This window comes from Madurella fahalii (genome assembly GCF_045866475.1).
Source record: "Madurella fahalii IFM 68171 DNA, scaffold_5, whole genome shotgun sequence".
Taxonomy (NCBI): domain Eukaryota; kingdom Fungi; phylum Ascomycota; class Sordariomycetes; order Sordariales; genus Madurella; species Madurella fahalii.
Window position 1 is genome coordinate 4,819,373 of NW_027263975.1, and position 21,448 is coordinate 4,840,820.

The 21,448-nt window shown below is 51.9% G+C and overlaps 4 protein-coding genes across 4 annotated transcripts; 1 reads left to right on the forward strand and 3 right to left on the reverse strand.

Annotated features, from left to right (window-relative positions):
• Nucleotides 1-421: 421 nt before the first annotated feature.
• Nucleotides 422-8,998, reverse strand: MFIFM68171_10017 (Fatty acid synthase S-acetyltransferase; the record flags this gene model as incomplete). The annotated part of the gene is made up of 12 exons (XM_071065436.1): nucleotides 422-1,582; nucleotides 1,643-5,218; nucleotides 5,277-6,300; nucleotides 6,359-6,515; nucleotides 6,567-7,365; nucleotides 7,435-7,520; nucleotides 7,595-7,665; nucleotides 7,722-7,812; nucleotides 7,880-8,222; nucleotides 8,301-8,569; nucleotides 8,638-8,782; nucleotides 8,834-8,998. The coding sequence occupies 12 exons, from the start codon at nucleotides 8,996-8,998 to the stop codon at nucleotides 422-424; spliced, it is 7,887 nt and encodes a 2,628-aa protein (XP_070921537.1).
• A 2,956-nt stretch (nucleotides 8,999-11,954) lies between these two features.
• On the forward strand, nucleotides 11,955-13,474 carry MFIFM68171_10018 (Putative integral membrane protein PTH11; the record flags this gene model as incomplete). Its single annotated transcript, XM_071065437.1, has 5 exons — nucleotides 11,955-12,177; nucleotides 12,245-12,264; nucleotides 12,321-12,428; nucleotides 12,492-12,877; nucleotides 12,934-13,474. The coding sequence occupies 5 exons, from the start codon at nucleotides 11,955-11,957 to the stop codon at nucleotides 13,472-13,474; spliced, it is 1,278 nt and encodes a 425-aa protein (XP_070921538.1).
• Nucleotides 13,475-13,981: 507 nt separating this feature from the next.
• Nucleotides 13,982-15,412, reverse strand: MFIFM68171_10019 (Trichothecene 3-O-acetyltransferase; the record flags this gene model as incomplete). Its single annotated transcript, XM_071065438.1, has 1 exon — nucleotides 13,982-15,412. The coding sequence occupies one exon, from the start codon at nucleotides 15,410-15,412 to the stop codon at nucleotides 13,982-13,984; it is 1,431 nt and encodes a 476-aa protein (XP_070921539.1).
• Nucleotides 15,413-19,820: 4,408 nt separating this feature from the next.
• MFIFM68171_10020 (Oxidase ustYa) lies at nucleotides 19,821-20,692 on the reverse strand (the record flags this gene model as incomplete). The annotated part of the gene is made up of 3 exons (XM_071065439.1): nucleotides 19,821-20,218; nucleotides 20,277-20,390; nucleotides 20,449-20,692. 3 exons carry the CDS (start codon nucleotides 20,690-20,692, stop codon nucleotides 19,821-19,823), a joined length of 756 nt encoding a protein of 251 aa, XP_070921540.1.
• Between the last annotated feature and the right edge of the window lie 756 nt (nucleotides 20,693-21,448).

Consider the following 21,448-nt stretch of genomic DNA (forward strand, 5'->3'; position numbering starts at 1 on the left):
AAAACCATTTCATCCAGACAGATTCCATACACAGGGCTCAGGTTTGGTCAGACACGACACCTAGAGAAGTAACTGCATGTAACTCTAAATGCTTCAATTTCGTTACTGTACTTTAATCTTCAGCAGAACAACGTCAACGATGATGGAGGCAAATATGTGATGGTTAAATATGGCCAAGTTTAACATCCTAGTAGGGATGGAACAGATAAAACGAAGTTAGGAACGCCGTAAACGGGGACAGAGAGGCTTGTCGTAGTCTGCGTTCCTTCAAGCCGTGTCGCGGAAACTCAGGATTCATACTACTGTGGGCGCTTCAAGGCAATCAACTCTCAATGTACTATGCAAGATCAATTCTGCATTCGACCTCGCCGGGAATCTGAAGGATCCCTGTTCTCTAATTACCACTTGTGCCGTGCGCAGATTAACCCTTGACTGCCGTGCTCTTGGCCACGACCACGTCTCCTATCTTGGCAATGGGTACATTTCCCATGATGTCAAATACGGCCACGTTGGCCGAGAAATCCTTCGCGATCCAATTCCGTAGCTCAACAGCCATGAGAGAATCAACTCCGTAACTGGAAAGCGGTTTGCCGAGCTCGACGTCGTCGGGCGAGATGGTCATGGCGCGTGCTAGCTTTTGAGTCAGCGCCTTGAGGAAAAGCTGGGTCCGTTCATTCGCGTCCGTAGTGCTCCGGAACGCGGCTGCGTGATCCAAGGCCGCCGCAGTGGTTGAGGATTGGTTTTTGTTTGTCCCCACAGTGTGAGAGAATGCCGCGAACAGCGGCCTATCTAACAGCTCTGGGGGCTGCTGGCCTCGCAAGAGGAACTCAGAAGGTGTGCGGAGGCCGAAGAGGACCTGGCTGCCTTGCTCGGACGGAAGCGGCTGCGCAGGGTCGCAGTAGATGCTCAGCAACCCTAGAAGCTCCTCTTCTTCCAGCTTCTGCATATCTTCTGAAGTTTTCAAGTTTCGTTGATACGATACTTTTTCAGCGACGATGCCAATGCTACGCATCCACCCAACATCGATAGAAACTGCCTTTTGCCCATTCCGAACCCGGTGGCGCGCGAGAGCGTCTTGGAACGACCCACCAGCGGCGTAATTGCATTGGCCCATGCCTCCCAAAACCCCGATCAGGGATGAGAGGAGGATGAAAAAATCAAGATTCTGCGGCAGCTGACGGTGCAGATTCCAAGACGAACGGACTTTGGATTCGATGGTGAGGGTCCACTGCTGGTGCGTCATGTTTCCGAAAATAGCATCTTGAAGGACCATGGCGGCGTTGATGCAGCCCTTTATCGGCGGCATTGTGCGTGCGCAGTCGGTAAGCACTTGAGCAAGTGATGCTTCCGAAGAGACGTCGCACTTGGGCGCGATGATGTTGACACCTCGGCTCTTTAGCTCAGAGACCAGCTCCGATGCTGCGTTTGAGGTAGCTCCTGACCGTGATGGTAGAATCAAGTGCCTTACACCTCTGTCAGCCATCCACCTCGCAATGGATCGGCCCAAGCCGCCTAATCCACCTGCAATTAGGTACGATGCCTGTGCGTCAAACGTCCATTGGCGCCGTTCCGACAGAAGTTGCTAGGAAAACCGACGCATTAGCCGGTGTTATACACTCTATCCAACTCCCTAAAGACTTACCGGAACCATGTCAGACCGGTCCAAGGTGACCATGATGCGGCCTATGTTCTTGCCACCTTGAAGATGCCTGAAAGCCCGTTCTAGCTCGGAAACAGGATAAATGTGTAGAGGGCTGGGGTGGCAAATCCTGCCGTCGATGAGCATGTCTACGGTAGCTTTGAGAAGCCTCGAGGTTAGTTCCGGGTCGGATTGTACCACATGATTCAGGTCGATGGCCGAGAAGCTGACGTTGTGGGCGAAACTCCCCATTGGTAACATCGAGTTGGACCCGATGTCTGCTTTAGCCATGTCAATGAACCGGCCAAACGGGGCCATGCAACCCCATGACGCCTGGAGGCCATCTCCGGAGAGCGAGTTCAAAACCACGTCAACGCCATATCCATTGGTCATCCGCAGGATGGCTTGCGCGAACGAGGTGTCTCGGCTATACAAGATGTGATCTTCCGGGATGCCCATGGTGTCCTTAAGAAACCGTCTCTTATCATCAGAGCTCGTAGTTGCAAAGATCTCGGCTCCTTTCATCTTCGCTATCCGCACAGCCATCTGTCCTGTGCTTCCAGCGGCTGAGTGGATGAGAATCTTTTCGCCCCGGCGGAGCCTAGCGATATCTAGTAGACCGTAGTAGGCTGTCATGCCTGGAATCAAGACAGAAGCAGCGGCTTCGAAGGACAATGAGTCGGGAATCTTGAGCACAGCCTTGTGTGAAGCGCGAGGATATGCTCGCATGCAGTCCAGCGAGATCATGCAGACCCTATCTCCGGGTTGGATTGCAGGATCGCAACTGGACCCAACTTTTGTAACGACGCCGGCACAATCGAGACCCAAGCCACGGCTATCAATACGTCCCAAGGCAATCAAAACGTCTCTGAAGTTGATGGCCCACGTCTTGGCCTCAATCTCGACTTCGTCTGGCTCGAGTTCGCTGTCGTATGACTCATCTTCGACAAAGCAGAGTGAATCTACTGTGCTGGAGGCGCCAGCGACAAGCTTTAAGGCCGGACCTGCCAACCAAGGCTTCTTTCGGAGTTGCGGGCGAAGCAAGGATTGCAGTGACTCATTCTGGGCAACATCCTCGATGACGCGGCCCGTGGTGAGCTGACCCTTTCGCACAACATACTCGCACTCATTAGATGACGGCGTAGAGCCAAAGGCAGCCTTGAAAGCCTTTGTAATGTACTGCGAGCGGGCAGTATCATCATCGCCCTGAGACTCGATCGCCAAAGTTATGATCTTTTTCCCCATTTCCTCGGCTCGGATAGTTCTCATGAACCCCTGTACAAGATTGTATTGAGGGAGATTCTCATCTTCAACACTTGCTTCAGTGACCCAGAGAAGTTTTCGCACCCTCTGTATCAGGCGCCGGATTGCGTCAAATTCCGAGCTCGATAGGGCAGTCAGCAAGGGCCGATCCATCTCAACAAGGCTGACGACTATGTCTCCCTGAGCTATGTCGGCATCCTGAACTTGGTCTAGGGGTATGATCCTGCTCTGCTGGTGATTCGGGAGCTGGATGCGGACCAGATTGGCTAAACTTGTCTGGTGGTGGTTCTCGTCATCGCTAACAACGAGAGTAAGCCGGGAGGAAGATGTGGATGCGGCGTCATCGCAATTTTCAGCGTTGTGTTGAGCTCTCGAGACGATTATGCTGAAGAGGTGGCATGCATCATTTTCGTAGTCTCTGAGGCACAAATCGTTTCCGCTGAAGCCAGCAGCTCTCAGTACCATGTCCCACTGACTTTCAGGGATTGCTGGAGACAAGCCACGCCACTCTTCTCGGCGTCCCCACCAACCGGGCACGAGACCAAAGGTGAAGTTGCTGGCGACATCATCGGGCGCAATCGCCTCGAGAATTAAGATATGGCCGGCCGGTTTAAGCAGTCTCCGCACGTTTTGAACCGTGCCTATCAGGTCCTCTGTGGCGTGCAGAACGCTACCAGCAATGATCAGGTCGTAATGAGACAGGTTGAACCCTTGCTTTTCTGGGCAAACACTCATGTCAAACGTCTTGAAACTCATCCTGTCCTTCAGCGCCTCCCATCTCTTGCCAGCCCTCTCAAAAAAGGCGGGGGACACATCGGTGTAGGTGTAGTGGGAAAATTTGAGCGCACCGCTCTCCCTTTCGAGCTGCCGAAACGCCGACAATACGTTTCCCGTCATCCCTCCAGTGCCGGCACCTACTTCGAGAATACGCAGTCCAGGGTTTTCATGAGAAGCTAGGTCCAGGAATTTGCGTAGCCTGTGGTCGCAAACATTTTCGAACATGTCAGCGTAGAATATGTCCGCTTGGTCCGTTCCGAAAATGACTTGGAGCGGGTCCGACTTCCCAGTAAGTATCGGGAGAAGTTCACGGACGACGGTTGCGTGCAACTTCCAGGCCGGCCGTGCAGTCTCAATCTCCTGCAGGAGCGCTTCGAGTTCCTCCCAGCCGATCCCTCTAGGTGAAGCGGCGAGTTCTGTGGCATGGTATCTCATCCATTCCACGTGTCTCTTCATGGATTCAGGAATATGCATGTCATCGCCGCCGCTGGAAAGGGCCGCCAGTGCTTTGTGAATCGCTTCGTCCAAAATGAACCTCAGTTTGTTGTAGTGAAGCAGCATGTTGTCCTCGTCCTTGTCTGGGAACGTATCGGCATCACAGGCGCGTGCTAACTGGTCCGGGTCGAGCAAGCTCAATTGCGGCTTCCACTCGATGCTGTGTAGCAATTTCTTTGGTCGAGCAGAGCTGCTCGTACTGCTGCGTGACACCGCGGCCATGGTGAGCTTGCCCATGGTGCACAGCACCGATCCATCCTCCGCTAGGGCGTAAATGGCACCATTGCACCTTTCTTGCCGGGCTGAACCCTGGGACACAGCAAGGTATCGAATGGAAGACGTGTCAGGCTGTTGCCAGCCAGAAGGTGCAAACCATGCGTCAACCAGCTTGACCGGTATATTCGTGCTAGAGGACGAGAGGGAAAGGCCTTGGGTGGTACTGACGCGTAATGCGTGGAACGCTGCATCCAGGACTGCCGGGTGGACAAGGCTACTCGTTTGGTGCCTCGACGATTTCAGGAGGTCGACACGACCGATTGTCCTTGCACCTCCGTCCCAACAGATGTCGCCCAGGACTCGGAACCAGTCTCTCCACTCAATGCCGTTCTCAGCAGCGTCATCATAGAAGACCTGCGAGTCTATGGGCCGAGTGCAGGCGTCCGCCGCCTCCTGGTATTGGTGAAGGACTCTCGTATCCGCCAGGCGCCGCTCCCGCAAGGCTTCTCCATGATCCGGAGAACCCTGATACTGGATCTTGATGCTGGCCCTGAAGCATTCCGTCCACCGGTCATCTGAGGCTGCGTACGAAAAAATCGTAACATCTGACCACGCCAACTCTTTCTCATCCGGCTTTCGAACTGGGCGCAAGTGGACCATTATCTCGGTTTTGTTCTCCCAGGCCTCCCCAATTACAATGGGGCTAATGAAATGGGCCTCCTTGATGTAGTAGCCGGCGATCTTACGATCGTGAGCGCACATTTGCTGTGCTGCTTCCATCGCCATAACCAGCATGCCTGCACCGGGGTAGATAACCGTATCGCTCACCTAAAAATACATTTGTTAGCAGATGCGCTGTTGAAACGTTGGACAGGAGAAGATTTACAATGTGGTCCCCAATCCACGGCGTAGATTCAACGCTCAAGAAGTTCCTCCATCTCGGCTCAAGCGGATTCCAGTCATAGACGCGCGCGCCCAATATCTCCCCAGAACCAGCTTCCCTCAGCCGGAAATTGCGGCTCAGACGAGACTCCACCCAATATCTCTTAGAATGATCAAAAGGATACCCGGGGCCGTCTACCAGGAAAGTCTGCTTGGTAGATGACTGCAAATTCACCGCCGCGACGGAAACCGGGTGCCCGTAACAGAATAACTGGCCGGCAAGTTCTAAGGTGGTTTCGGCAGCAGGACGAGATTTGTGCAAGACGGACAAATATCGGATTTTGTGCTTGTACTGCTTTTGTTCCTCCTTGGCCAGCTTCTGTAGAGTGTCTTGAACGGGTCTGCGAAGGGCAGCATGAGGGCCGACCTCGACAAGATCAGTGATATTGAGCAGGTCGCTTTTGAGCGTCGGCGTTGTCCGGATGAGGACCTGGACGGCGTCGGAGAAGCGTACGGGAGACACCATATTTTCAACCCAATACTGGGGCGTCGCCAACACGTCCGGGCCAATGAGTTTCCCTGTAACAGAGGACACCATAAGAATGGAGCCATCCGCATTCGGCGCCTTCGCCCAGAGGTTCTCGTCACGTCGTAAGGATCCCATCTCGGCGATGTATTCATCCGCAATCCTTCCCATGTACGGGGAGTGATAGGCGACGCCGGTCTTGAGTTTTTGTGCGAATATGCCATCTTTGTCGAGTTGCTGCTTCAGGACATCAATCGCGGCTTCACTGCCGGAAAGAGTGCAGTTTAAGGGGCTGTTAACGCAGGCAACACTAATATTGGCCGCAATCTCTGGGAGACCCATCGCATCAATATAGCCTTCAACCTCCTCCTCGGCCAGATTGACAGATATCATGGAGCTAGGAGAGGATAGGCTTGTCGTAGCCTTCAGTTCCCCGGCGAGTAGTCCGCGGAAGTACGAGACTTTGCAAGCCGAATGAAGGGAGAGAGCGCCAATGGTGTAGCTGCAATGGTGGGGAGTTAGCAAACGTACGGGAATAATGACGTGCTTAGGTCTCATACGCAGCAGCGATCTCGCCGGAGGAGTGGCCGACAACTGCCTTCGGAATGATGCCAAAGCTCTTGAGTAACTCAACCAATGCAATTTGGAGAGCCGTAGACAAGGGCTGGCTGTAGTTCGGCTCATCTATTTTGTCACCGTTTCGGAGCTCGTCTACGACTAGCATTAGAAGACAAGCGTCTTTGGATCGGGATGGGCGACGTTTCTTACCGAAAATCGACCATTTGCATCCTAAGCTGTAATAGATGTCATCCACCTCCTCCAACGTCGCCCGGAAGACCGGGTACTGGAGGAGGCCGAGGCCCATGTTGGCGTATTGCGCTCCTTGGCCGGTAAAGACGAACGCCACACCGATGTCATCTAAACCGGAGCTCCGGATCGGCTTCGAGACTCCGGACTGTAGGTCAAGCTGCTCGTTCGTGACAATAGCAAACTGTCGCCATAACAATTTGCTTCTCCGAGACGCCAACGTGAAGGTGAGTTTGTCAAGCTCGTGCGAACTTCCCGAAATGCTGCCTCTGTAGAAAGCGTCATATTGTTGGCGCATGCGGACAACAGCCTTTTCGTCGGTGGCGCTCCAGATCAGCAATCTGGGGGACTCTGGCGGAAGAGACTTGTGGGTGTTGAAGGACAAGGCCTTTGACCCATTGACCCCGTTAAGTCCCTTGATACCGTGACCATTGACACCACCAACGCCATTAACTCCACCTACACCATTGATCTTCTTGGACCAGCAATCTCCGTTGGCCTCGCTGGCACCAGCACTCTTGTCGACGATGGAGGTGCCGTTGATAAGGGGCCTATCGGGCGAAGCAGTGGGTCTGTTAGTCGGTGCGACCTGTACGATTGGGAAGCGATCGGTGTGATGGTTCCCGTTGAGCCCTCTTTCTTGAAGGTAATGCAACGCATCATCCATGACAATGTGGGTGTTCGTGCCGCCGAATCCAAACGAATTAACCGACACGCGACGCAGACCCTGGCATGGCCAGATCACGGGGGCGGTGGGGATCTTTGTGCTGTGTGAGTAACGATGTGTGTAATTACATGGGTACAGTAGCGAGCTGATTGTTTAACTGACCTCAATGCTGTATAGATCTGCATCAATTTTGGGGTTGAGCTTCTCGAACAGGGCATTTGGCGGAATGACACCCTTCTCAAGCACCACTTCGAGCAGCCGCGTCAAGGCTAAGTCAGCTTCCGTACAGACACACGTATCCAGGGTATACTTGCTGACATACAGATAGACTTTAGAACACCAGCCAAACCGCTACTCCCTTCAAGATGCCCAATGTTCGCTTTAACAGAACCGCTAAAAGGCGAACATTTAGAAACCGAGATTTAGCGGAGTAGAACACTTCAACTTACACGTAAAGGGGGTCTTCAAGCGAGCGGAACGGTCTGAAAACTGAGCCAATGGCATGCATCTCGATCGGATCGCCAACCGGTGTGCCCGTTCCTGGATCATGATTACGAGTCTTTAGCGGTTGTCCGGTGCGATCGGGCTGACTGATGCCTGTACATACCGTGGGCTTCGAAGTAGCGAGTCCGGTCAAATGGGAGATTAGCCTTTTCGTAAACGTGTCGGATCAAGCTCTCCTGGGCCTCAGAACTGGGTTGGGTTAGCCCAGGGGTATGACCATCCTGATTCGAGGCTGAAGATCTGATGACTGCTCGAATCACGTCACCATCACGCACGGCATCCAGGAGCGGCTTGAGTACGAGAGCAATCACACCCTCACCCCGGGCATAGCCATTGGCACGGTGGTCAAAGCTGTAACAGACACTATCCGGTGATAGGAAACCTTGCGCAGAGAGTAACTGGTAGATGGTTGGCCCGAGGATTAGGTTTGACCCAGTGACTAGGGCCTGAATGCGGTATTATTCCCATGTTAGTCCAGTAGCGAAGGGGTCTCCCGGTATGCTTAACAAAACCCCTGCACTTACCGCTGATGCGTCGCCGCTTTTGATCGCCTGGCAGGCAAGATCAACAGCCAACAAACTGCTCGAGCAGGCCGAGTCTACGTGGATACTCGGGCCGTGCAAGTCGAAAAACCAGCTAACGCGATTAGGGATGATGGAAGCAAATGCGCCTGTAGCAGCCATGCGCGGGTGGTCTTCGGGATCCTGGGCCATCATTCGGACATAATCATCGGACATTGAGGCAGAGAAAACGGCTACACGTGATCCTTTCAGACTCTCAACCGGGAGCCCGGCTACAAGTTGCAGCCAGGGTAGTCAGCATGGCTGCCCTCAGGCATATCTACAGGGCATTATTACTAACCATTTTCGAAAGCATGATAGGACGTTTCCAGTGTCCATCGCTGCATAGGATCCATAGACGCCGCCTCCTTCGCCGTGACGGAGAAGAATGGCGCGTCGAAGACACCCGGGTCTTCGTCGATAAAGTGGCCCCCTCGACATTGCACCTTGTTCCAGGTTAGAAATGTGCTACCATTGAGAACCCACTTGATCCATACCTTGTTGTAGTTGCATGACTTGATGGAACCAACACTGATACGTGACGAAGGCCAGTTGGTCATCAGGTTCTTTTTCTTTGCCAGGACGTCCCAGAAGCTCGCAACATCGTTCACGCCCTGGGGCAACTTGAAGGAAAACCCCACAATTGCAATGTCGTCTTGCATTGCTGTTGGTGATGGACTGCAACGTTGGATGATCGATGCTGATTTTAGCTATACTAGCTGCCACATAAGGAATGTGGAAGCAGAACGCCTTACCAACAGAGTAGCAGTTGTCTAATAAAGGCCAGAGGTTTATGTCTGAAGACGAGCAAAATTTTTCCCCCCTTTCTTACTTTACCCCTTCTTCGGCACCAAAAACTGTTGAATCCTAAAGCGACCCCTGCGTCTCCGGTTCTTTCTTTGGCTGGGTCGGGTCCATCCTAGCCAAACTCGACTGGATCTCAAGTGGAGCGCCGGCGTCTCACTGCAGTTGGAGTGGTAGGACCCTCTTTAGGCCCAAGGAGCTAAGTGGGAGTTGTGGAATTTAGAGATTCTAGATCCCACCAGCAAGCTAAACTACAGGGCGGCTCTCGGGACAGGGGTCAAGGTTCGACATTTGGAGTTTGTATCCTACGCGGCGGCAAAGGAGTTCCTAAAGAAAGAGATATGAGAATTAAATGGGTGATAAACAGCCTAAATCCTACCCAACAATTCTTCGCTGATGAGAATTGGTAGTCGTTGGGTTGAGATAGCAACTTTGCTGGCGGCGCTAATACTCGTCGAGTCACCCGCTAAGCCAGAAACCAAGGCTTGGAGTGGAGCGGAACGGTCATCTCACGGCTGCCTGGTCAACTCTCCCTCTTCGCAATACCGTTCTCTTCTTGAGTACGGAATGCTCGTAACCCTGACCCCAGATGCAGTTCGCTCGGCATCAACCAAAAAACCCTAATCCTAAAGTAGTATCCGGTAAGACATCTTCACTCACAGCGAGAGAAACGAGCACACCGCGGCGCCAAGGATGCTGCATAAATCGACCAGGCAAAAGCTTGATGACAGGGCACAATTGTAGGAGTGAAAGAGGGGCGAGAAATGCAATGTAACTGGAAGAAACATTAGCGCTGCCACATTAGTCCGTACTAATGGAACCACTACGAAGCGACGACCATTCCATGGCAATGCTTCCGCACCGCACCAAAGCAAACAACCGTCAGCACGACTCTCCTCGCTATCATCTCCGCTCATTTCCATCGATAGCTCATCATAACATCCCGATTGATCCAGTGTCAATAGATGAGCTACGGATGCACGCCCAATTGTTGCCTGCGGACATAGTGTACACTGGATTGTGTCCCGTAGCGGTACAAATTCTGCGCGCACCCCTGTATATCACAAGCTGTGCCGCAACCATGCGGCTCCCTGTGTTACATCACACGCGGCTTTTCCCTCCGTTCCCGGAGACTGGGTTCGAGAGGAACGCGAAGCGACCTCATTCCGAAACAAGATCGTCGTCCGAATGTATCCGACATTGCAACACACTTTAGTGAGTACAAGTGAGGTGGCCAGGGGTTTGTCAATGAAGCGAAACTGGGCCTGACGAGTCTGTTTGGCTCATTCGTGTATCATGCCACTGTCTGCTCCCTGAAGAGAATTTGCCGCTGTACATGGGTAGAGAGCACCGTAATAGTCTCTCCGAGAATAATGGTGTGGAAAATAACGTATACACACTGTACGATGGCACAACTGCTCGGGATTATTTGGCCGACAATCGAGTATCCTTGTAGAACCCACCTCAACTAGACAAGGGTGATAAGGTTCAAACACGCCTGTTTCGCGAGCCCCTTTTTCCCACGACTTGTTTGATTTCGCCCTCGGCGGCGCCGAGCAAAAGGTTCGTTTAACTTCTTCCTCCCTGGTTTACAAGTTTGCTGTCATGCCAATGGGTGGGACGTAAACCGGACATATCAGCCAGGGCAGATTGCGTTGCTTGCTTATTCATGTATTGTGAGTCGCGTGGCTGGCACTAGCAGAGACAGTCTGGTCACTTTTGCCCTCAACCTCCGTTCGCAGTTGACGAGATACAAACCGCACGGCTAGGCTTACAAAAAAAAAAAGAAAATAGGAAAGAAAAGAGGAAACCGCAAACACCTTTGGAAACCTCATTGAATTGAGAAAGCCCCATCCGTTTGGCATTCGGCTGCATCTGCGAGACCTTGCACGGCTCTGGCACAGATCATTTCCGTTTCGAACGTTTCTACCGTATATCCTGGTTATATTGCCTTAATGTTACCCTGCCATTAGTAAACGAGGGTAAGCCGAGGGCATGGCGAGCCGAAGGCATGGCGAGCCGCGGCTGGGCAACGGTTCCCGGGGAGAAAAGGAGGGCTGGCGCTGTCTGTGCTCCGGTGGCATTGTACTGTAGTTTGCACCACTCCTTCGCAAAACCTTAGTACGTGTTATCGGAGCTTTTCGACGAACTTCAGTTACTATACTACAATTGCTCTAGTTTGAACCCTAGAAAAACACCTACCCACTGGGGTCCCCCTCCCCTTACCTTACAATCAGAGCCAGGCAACGCGGGGGCTGCTTAGCATGTGCAATGGCTCCTTGCTTATTCTAAGAGACAAAGATGAGCTCTCCGAATACCGTGCCCCCCGTGTTTTGCACTGATCCGCGGGAGAGGTCTGCAAGGGGCAAGATTACGGAGCGAAGGAACCAGGTGGGGGGAAATATCTAACCCCTGATTCCAGCAACAAAGCCTGCATATACCTGTGCTTGTCAGGGTCGCATTCTTACCGGGGCTGTTTCCGCACCAGAGGGATTCCTTGGCCGGTTCCCCAAGTAAAAATTGTCGGACGAACCAACTTGACCTTAGAGAATGGAATGGCAGGGCTCTGGACCGGCAGATCCCATTTCTACACTACTCACTCGCACAAACGAGGACCGCAGGGCTGCGGGAAACCTGAGAACGACGCCCCTCCCATGTCTCAACGGTCTCGGTTGCATAGCGGCTAATTGCCGGAAGCGAGTTGGCTCTTCGGATCCCACTAAATAAACTCACGTTCCCCCACACTCCAAAGTTTTCGGCAGTGGCAACCACACATCTGGGAGGACTCACTCTTTTGCAAGTTCTCGAGGAAAAATGGCGGATGTAATTCCTTACCTTCCCAAAGAGCAGCAGGATGCGCTCCTCGCCGGACCCGCGCTGGCGCCGCCGCCGGGAGTCACGCCCAACTTTGAGAACCCTCCTAACCAAAACGGCCTGGCACATGGCGTGATGGCTGCCTGCCTGACGGTTGCAACTTTCTGCCTTATGCTTCGAACATACTTGGCTGTCGTGTCGAGGAAAGTCAAGGCAACAGAATGTACGTCTCTGTCAAGCACCAGACCGTCTAGGGGTTGATATCGTACTGACCCCGCACGTGTTTGCAGGTTTGATCCTTTGTGCATTCGTCAGTCTCCAGTTCTCCCCATCCGGACTGCTATGGATGTCTAATCTTCTCTACAGGGTTGCTACCTCGGTTGGGCATACTGTTGCTATCGGATTTTGGACCGCATTGGCTACTTTGTCCACCAGTGGGATCTTCTCCTTGGGGATCTCATCGACTTACTCTATGTTAGTTGCGCGATCCGGAGTGAAAGGACCAGGACTTGAAAGTGCTGACAGAAGCGTTTGCAGTATGTTTCCATCGGTGGCGTGCTATATTCCGTCACGCTCCCTCTTCTCAAAGTCGCCATTTTGCTGGAATGGAGTCAAGTGTTCGTCGCCGGCGGCGAGCGAAACGCCTTTTGGTGCACCTGCTACGCCCTGATGGCAGTCCAAATTTTGTTCGGCATCGCTACCACGGTTGCCCTTAACCTCGTGTGCATCCCATACGAGGCTATATATAATTTTACTGTTGCAGGGAGGTGCTTCGACAAACACAACCTCGAGGTGGTATCCTCCATTATCCACCTCGCTACCGATGTCATCATGGTCTTCCTCCCGCAGAGAGTCATTTGGGGTCTACAAATGTCTCTAAAGAAAAAGCTGGGTGTGTCGGTTGTCTTCGGCTTGGGTCTACTGTATGATGCTTCTCCAGCACTGTTGTTTGAACAAGCTCTGATACCTCATCATATAGTGCGTGCGTCTCGGCCGCTTTCAGAGTCCAGGTCACATTCGAATACGCCGGCGCTGCTGATTCGACGTATACTTTGGGTCCCGTGGTCTTTTGGGCATACGCTGAGATGACTTGCGGCTTTGTTATCAGCTGCATGCCTGCCGCCCCCAGGCTCCTGAAGGAAACAGGCGTGTTGCGTAGGATCAAGACTCTGCTGGGCATGCACGTCACTACCGTGCAGGCTTCCAATGTTACCGGCGCCTCGACCATCGACACCTTCTCTAAACCATCGACCACTATCGACAAATACCGGAAGATTGATGACGACGGAGTGTTACTCGATGATATCGCAGCCGCTAAATCGGAATCGACCGAACGCCTCCAACAGCAGTCCAGTGCTGGAAAGCTCGACAATTCCCATTCCGTTGTCCGAACTACCCAGGTGACAGTCAAACGCGAATACGTCGACGACGCTTCCGGTTCCGGAGGGTACGGAAGCCGTGCGGCCGCCTGGGAAGCGGGAACCCGCGGAAGCACGACCCAATACTACGGCAGAGCATGAAGATATCGTTTATCTCGCCTCTCCTAGAGGGCAATGATTATTGTACAACTGTTGAGCAAAAAAAAAAATTTCCTGGCAGTCATTTGTGTAAATAGAGCCTGCGCTTGTGTACATTAGGTTCGGCGGAGCGGGAGTATGCTCCATCAAAAGTAGCTTTTGTTATTTTACCATGCTTACGCCTGAAACGAGAAACTGCTTACCTTGCTCTGGCAATGTGATTGCACTCTGCAGCGAGTACAAGTCGTAAATAGGATAGTGAACAAGGCGCCAATGAAGAGCAAACATCAAGTATTTCGGCAAAGTGTCCGAGATTAAAGCGTGAAGCCACAAGGCAGGCAACAAAGCTACTTTTAACTTCACAAACAATTCAGTCTGAAGAGTGATGTAGGGTTTCTCAAAGAGCCGGCGTCCATTTATGTTGGTTACCCAAGGACTATTGACATGAGTTGATAAAAGAAAGCCATCGGTCCTCTTCAGCATTCCGTAACGGCCGTGTAGGCCACGTGATCATTTAGACCCGTCAATCTCGTATCCTCTAAACTCAAAGTACTTCTTCATGTCGGCATCATCCATGACAGCCTTAACAATGTCCTGCTCAATTGTGAGCACGAATTCACATCCTTCGTCCGAATTGTCAGATTTGCGAGGCGGGTAAACGAGGATTAGACCCTCGGTCACTTCGTTGAAGAAGTGTCGGTAGGCTTGCGGCTGCGCGAACCCAAAGTCTGCCTCACAGATGGCAGTCTCACGCCAGTCTGTGGTGGCGATCGTCAGGGGCGGGAACGAGTTAACGCGCGTAAAGAGGCACGTCTTATCGCGGACTGGAGCCAGCATGGCGAGAGCCTGATCAAGAGCCGCTTGATTCATGCTGTTGGTCATGACACGGATCTTCGCGGCGAGAGCGGAGAGAGGAGCCTCTGACGTGATCTGTTTGATAGTGAGCAGCTCCGGGTAGCTCGCCGATGCTGCAGCCCAGAACAGATTTCGCTGCTGCCTCTTTGCCACGGGCGGGTTGGTTCGGCGTCTCATATTGACGGCTTCGAGGAATAGGGGTGTCTCTTCAGGACCAGAACCGTAGAGTGAGGCGCGGTGCTTGGTTAGAACACGCCACAAGAAGGCGGAGAATGCATCATAGGTGGAAATCCAAGACCCGTTTTCCTTCTCGGGTGTAGCGAGCTTCTTGAGCTCCTCGGCCTTGCTTTTGGGCAGGTGGAAGAGGAGCGAGGAGTGCTCGCGAAGAAGAGGGTGGCGTTCCGGAGGGGTGGGGCCGTCGACCTTGGACTCGGACGGGAAATCAAGTGCAGTGAAGCGAGTCGCGTCCAGGTTTGCGGGGTCCCAAGGGGGTGGAGCGGTCTTGTGGACGGCTGAGTAGCAGTTCTCGGCCAGCTGATGAACGAAATTGGCCCACCCCATCACGTCGTTGGCGTAATGATGGAAGTTCATGACAAAGATGAGCCCTCCAGGGATGAAGTTGGCCTGGTACGCTGAGACGACAGGCTTGGCGCTTGGAAGGCATTCTGGCTTCTCCCCGTACGTCATGCCCTCGATGATGAAGCGTGTGGTGTCTCCCAGGTAGGACGAGGCAAAGTGAGCCTTTTCGATGTCCGAGATGGAGGGCGCACCGTCATCTGCGGAGAAGTACTTGACAACAAATTTGACGGTCGAGTCCCGCTTCTTGACGAAGGAATGGTCATCGTCGGCGGCGTTTGGCTCGATGGTCCCGACGAGCTGCCTGCACTGGGCCAGGGTCCTCTCGAGACCCTGTCTCAGGGCCGTAACTACATTCGGCCGTTCTTCGTCTTTGAGTTTGAAGAAGATGGCGTAACTATTGTAAGTACAGGCCGCAAGGTAGTCCAAACTGGAGAACCGTAGCCGCTCCTCCTGCGGATCGCTCTCCCAACCCAAGGGGCGAAGTTGGTACTCCTCAGTTTTTGCCATTGGAAATCGAGATGAAAGACTGAAAGATGGGCTGATCGTTGAATGGTCCGTTACGTTACAAGTTGATGCGCGCGACCGCAGTTGCGTCTCCTGACCCCTTTTAATGTTTTGGTCCCTTACACCGGGCGATTACCCTCCACCTTTCGAGTTAGCACATGACTCCGCGGTTGTTCATGCAAACCACACAAACCCATGAGAATGCCGTACGAGCTCCACTCTTAGGTCCTGACATGCGTATTGCAGGACAATATTGTACACAGTACGTGGAGTAGCACCGACTAATGATGCAGCAACCCTTGTGCATGCAGTGCAGCGTTACATGGCATGATGGCCAAGACTTACCGTTAAGGTGTAGAAAACGCAGATCGTCACAGCATTCAGAGGGCCGAGCACCAGGCCCCGGCCGAATAACACACAATTCGGATAATGCCCGATATAAGATACTCATGGATGCGGCGCAGATTGGAATTCTGCGTTTTCTCGACAGCCAAAGGGTAAGCGTAGTATACTTTTCTGGGTTGTACATTAAATTTGTAATTAACGAACTCTTGCGACAGCAGCCTGGCTTCCGCATAAGCAATGGTCACTCCATCAAATTAGTAATTCTTTCTGTCCCATTTAGTTAAGGGAAACCGAGGGAACCGCGGGGTTGATCCTTTCGCGTCTAATCCAATCAAAGCCGATATCGCCAAGAGATTGCGGTCAACGCGGGGTATTGAATATGTTTAGGGGTGCTTTCTCGTCGGAAACCGCCGGAGAAGGACGAAGATTGAATGCAGCGAATTGTCCCGCCTCCACCCCTATTACATGTAGAAGTCGCTGACCCCGCAATCGCTCCTTGTCATTCACTTGTTTGGCTAAAGATACTGTCTCCGTGACTGTATTTCATCCAACCAAGACCTGGACACTAAGGTACTTTGTTTCGCCGCTGGACATTTCTTGGCAAACATGTTGAAATTGCGCTTGTTTTTTGGAGTGTTGCTATTGACAGGCATGCAGGTCTGCATCCTGGATTGGTCAAGACCCCGAGCGGATCTCCGCCTCCAACAGTAGGGTTTTTGTTGCTGGCGGAGCATTCAGGTAACTTCTTACCGGCAGAGCTTGAGGGCGACCTCCAGCCCGCGGCTTTGGGCTTCCCCCGTGTGAGTATCTCGCGTTGAATACACCGCTCTAGCGTGCGGGCTAACTACGAGGTGGCCGTAATCCGTTTTCGGCGTCCTAGGTTATAACATATAGCTTTAACATGCACGCTACGAGCCGACTATAAGTTCTCTCGTAGGGAAGGTGGTTTTCGAATCTGCCACGGATCGACCGGGTTGGGCATCAGTTGGTCGTCAAGATTTGCAGCTGCAAGCCCAACCGGATAATGGGAAAAACTGGGTTCCGCACAGTCGGAGCGATCAGGGCACCTCATGTTGGGAGGGAAGGGGAAAGCGGAGCCGGCTGAGCCCGAGGTTGCAAATAGATTGTATCACAAGCTTGGGACAAAGCCCGCCACGACGCCAACGACTCAGCTCAACACTCTATTTACACCTTCTTAAATCTTAGCATATCTTTTGCTCAATACAACGGTTTAAACCTAATATAAGACATAATTTAAAGGAGGCACATTCATAATTACTTTCCCGAACCGACCGGCAGAGTGTGATCTCTGAATTTGGCGACTACCTAGCCGTGGTAGGTTCTTGGTCATGATGTTGCCATACCCTGACCGTATCGCCCAGCACTGGCAATTACATCTACACTTAGGTCATAGTGGTACCTGGTTGGGCGTTATGATGTTACCAGCCTTTCAGAATTGCCAGCACCGGGCTATATGTTCTAGGTTGACAAATGCCAACCCCTCTCCTACTAGGCACTTGTACCAAGATGAAATACGAAACACTAACGTTTCAAATCCTTACTCTGCTATAACGAGAACCTTAGATCCAATTAGGTTTCACAGAGCACCGTATCATCTTTTAGTATAGACACCCGAAGTCGACTTCAAGCACATAATACGCTTGTGGGCTCTCAGGGTTGGCGCATTGCACCAGGGGCGCTTTCCCAGGGCTGGCGCACATAGAAGAGTCAGTTTAACTCGTAACCGCTGAATATAGCCATGATTAAGAGGGCATGGCTCGAGGAGCCGGACGTAAGATTAGCTCAACCAGTAGTACCTTAGCAAGTGGGTCGCTCATGGCTATGGGTACTTGCACACATTAAACAAGCTTCACGTCACGCCGTTGACACTGACATGGAATACGTTAGCGAGTGTGCTGTGGTTATAGTTGGCAAAGAGTACTTTTTCGGTCGCCTATCAATCCTGATCATCGAGTTTCCCGCAACGCTGCGAACATACAGCACTCACAAGATGTGCCCCTCGCTATACCTTCGGTTATCACCTTGGACAGTACGTCATTCGATAACAAGTGGCAACTAAAGGTGTCGCTAGGCCCCAAGCGTGTATTGCTAAAGTCCTACGGCATTTTCCCGTCGGCCGGGCGCAAGGGGCCGACGATATCGGGATCGACCACTTGTATAATGAGTTGGGGAAAACTGTCCCCAGAGGGCAGGGTCTCTCTGATCAGAGGGCCACACTTACTGGATTGTGCCCCGGAGGGCTGAAACTTGCCTTAGACCCATTTTTCTTCTACACCATTAATAGGGTAGTCCTAGCTATTACTCCTCAGACAGGACAATCAATTAAGTACTCTCTTCCACATCTGTTACAGGCTCAATTGACAAGCTTTCTTTACGTACAAAGCAATCTCCCTCTGACCGGAGGGGCTCTATCTGCACATATTGTTTTTAACCTTTTTAGGCTGTAGGGACCTGATTTGTAAGTAGTAGCGTCGCCTTGCCTATCCTGTCTGTCTTGTCTGTCTGGCATTTGGCTACCTTTGCCCTCCCCCTTGTTTTGATGGGTATATGGGGGTAGAGACGTGTTATACACTTTTTCAATAATGAAGAAAAGTTTTGGCCACTGAAATAGCGAAGAGGTTTCTACCTTGTAAATGCTTGAGTTCGTTAGATGCGACATGACTTTGACAAAGAGGAGGGCATACCGAAAGGAGGCGGCCTGGAGCAGGTTGATCCCAACATGACGAGGTTAACAGTGATTGCCAGAGTTCTATGCAACAGATCAGGTTGATCTCGCATACAAGATCACCGTCCAGCACCCTCAGTACGAGATGTCTAATTCAGCGGCGGTTCGCTCAAGCATAACGACGTATCTGGGGACAGTTTCGTGCATGGTGGCGTGCTAGTACTGCTGGAGTATTTCTGTGGTACGGGAATAAACAAGTATTAGCCTTTCTTGCTGCCGTATTTCCAATTTAGCGCAGGGGTTGCTGTTACGGAATGGTGACCAACCACAAACATCCAAAGGAACATACTAGTTGGCAACTTAGGCGGTCGGCTTTTGCCCTCTCATTTGGTTACAAAAACTTCCGAGAGTATGAAGCTCAATGTATAAGGTAGGTAGGTAAACAAGACCGAAAGCACTGCAGGTAGCCGAAGCATGGTTATCTGACTGGTTCACTAAGTTTAGGAAAGCAGACCAGTTTGGGAGGATGCTGCTGGGTTGGGAAACGTCAAAGTCGTTGATATGAAAGGGCAGGATTGTGCGAAGGAGCAGGTAAGAGGTCAGAGTTAAATAAATGTTATAGCACCCCTGACTTTGGAGTCTTCGCACTTCCCAGTCCGAATATTCGTATATAATGAAATGGTACAGAAACACACATCTACACCCACATACCCACCAAAAACAAGGGGGAGGGCAAAGACAGCCAAATGCCCGACAGACAAGATAGACAAGACAGGCCAGGCGACACCACCACAAATCGAGTCCCTGCAGTCTAAGCAAGGTCAAAACAACATGTGCAGATAGAGCTCCCTCTGATCAGAGGGAGATCGCTTTTCACGCAAGGAGAGCTCGTCAATTGAGCTTGCAACAAGTGTGAAGAAAAGTACTGAATTGATTGTCCTGTCTAAGGAGCAATGGCCAGGACGGCCCTACTTATGGTGCGAAAGAAAAATGGGCCCACGGCAAGTTCCAGCCCCGGGACACCATCCTAGCAACTGTGTCCCTCTGATCAGAGGGACCCTGCCCTCTGGGGACTGTTTTCCCCAACTCAATAAGTAACCTGTAGCCCTTCTTCCCGGTCCCCCTCCGCTTAAAACCTGATAGGCAGTAGTTAGATTTTAAAAGCTTTTTCAGGACGAAACCAGAGCACACCCATTATGATACATAACGATATGTGGGCCGTGGTCTACCTGTTTGGAAGTCCGTTTATTCTTGGTACTAGCAAGTACAGCGGAATAGGCTAGGTACAGTACATAAATATGGCGTGATAATATGCAATACGCCATCCGTGGATTGGGATATGATAATTCGGATTCTGAAAAAGCGAATACTTGTACGACATCAAAGGATAGATTCGCCCGGAAGCAGAGCATTCCGCCATTTCATCGCAGAGTGCTCGTTGGCCCACTCCAGCAGCGTGTCATAATCCGTGCACTCATGCTCCGAGCCCTCGCCTGGCCCTGCTTCGGTCTTCCCCTCCAACGTTGTATCGGCCGAGCACATGATGCCCTGACGGAGATAGTTGAAGCAGTGCGCCGTATGGTGAGCAACTTCCTCCGTTAACTTGATACCGGCATATCCCTGCTGGTAATGTTCGACCAAATAAGAAAGGCAGTGGAGCTGGTGGAAGACAGTCATCATGTATCCCGGCCCGTCGTGCTGTCGGTCAAGTGCCACGGTGTACGGCTCCGGCAGGTCATAACCGCTGGGGTCGTCAACTACGACATAGCCTCGGCTGTCTAATGAGACGCCTCATTAGCCTCCATTCTTCATCAGACAGGACGGCGCGTTGCGTACCTGAGCTCAATTCGATCCAGTTATGGAGTGTGTGGAGAGTCAGCGACTCGTTGAATAACATGTCGCCGCGGATGTATCTAGGGTCGTTTCGAAACGTGTAAATCTTACGTGGAACTTGATAGAGGGATAGTCAGTTGTGGCACCGGCGAAGCAAAACAATTAGTTTACCTACACCGAGGTACCGGCGTCCGCCGTATGGTCTCGCGTTCGGCGGCGAAGGGTTTAAAGACGAGCAGATACACTATTGTGGCTGCCATGATGATCTCTAAGAGCAATCTTAGATACCATGTCACCTCCCTCGCCCGGCCGCCATGCCCCCGATTTTCTAATGCAGAGCCGGCCGCAATATCTTTGTTGTATCCCGATTCAGGTAGGAATGCTTGTTCCTCGTCGGCTTCAGGGTTCATCGGAGCCATGGACCGTCTAAATGAGCGACCTCCGCGCTGGGTTCGCTTTTCAGGTTTTCAGTCGTTCTGTTAGAGATGCTTGGGCTGTTGTTACAAAAAGGCCTCCTCCTTGCGGTGGCTAAGGGGTCGTCGTTGTTCCACTGAATGGGTCGGTTTGCCTGGATTGCGAAACAAGTGCCTGGGTCGCGGCTGGAGGCTGTTTGGCGAGGATAGAGGATGTTGAAGCCCTTGCTACCGAGGCCATCAAGTCAGCATTTAGCCGGCCGGACCTATTAAGGGATAAGTATAGGGAAGGTTACATCCCTACGGCAGGGTGCTGCCGCTGACGAATCGGGTTAGCGTGCTTAAGATCATCTCCGATGTGCGATGTGACGGCAAATCTGGAATTCATTACAAGAGCACTCATCGCTGTGGCTAAGCGGAGAGGGAACCATACAGCGTTCTTCTCGGGGATAATTAACTGGATTCAAGTGTGACAATGGGCTATTCCTCTTGGTTTTTTCTTCGTACATACCACCGCGTTAATACTAACCGTTATAGAGGTTTTACTGAAAGCGCGCCGGCGTTCGTGAGATTCAGGGATTAATGTTCGTAGCGTGTTCTCAATTGGTTTGCAACTTCAAACTAGCAAGCGCACCTAACGAGTATTCCTATTTGACGTAACAGAAAGCGTATTTGTACTCTAAAAACCAAGAGAAATTTTTTAGTTAATTTTGGCTTGCTCGATAAGCAATGAAAGCTGTTAGCCCAAATCAAGGATATTCC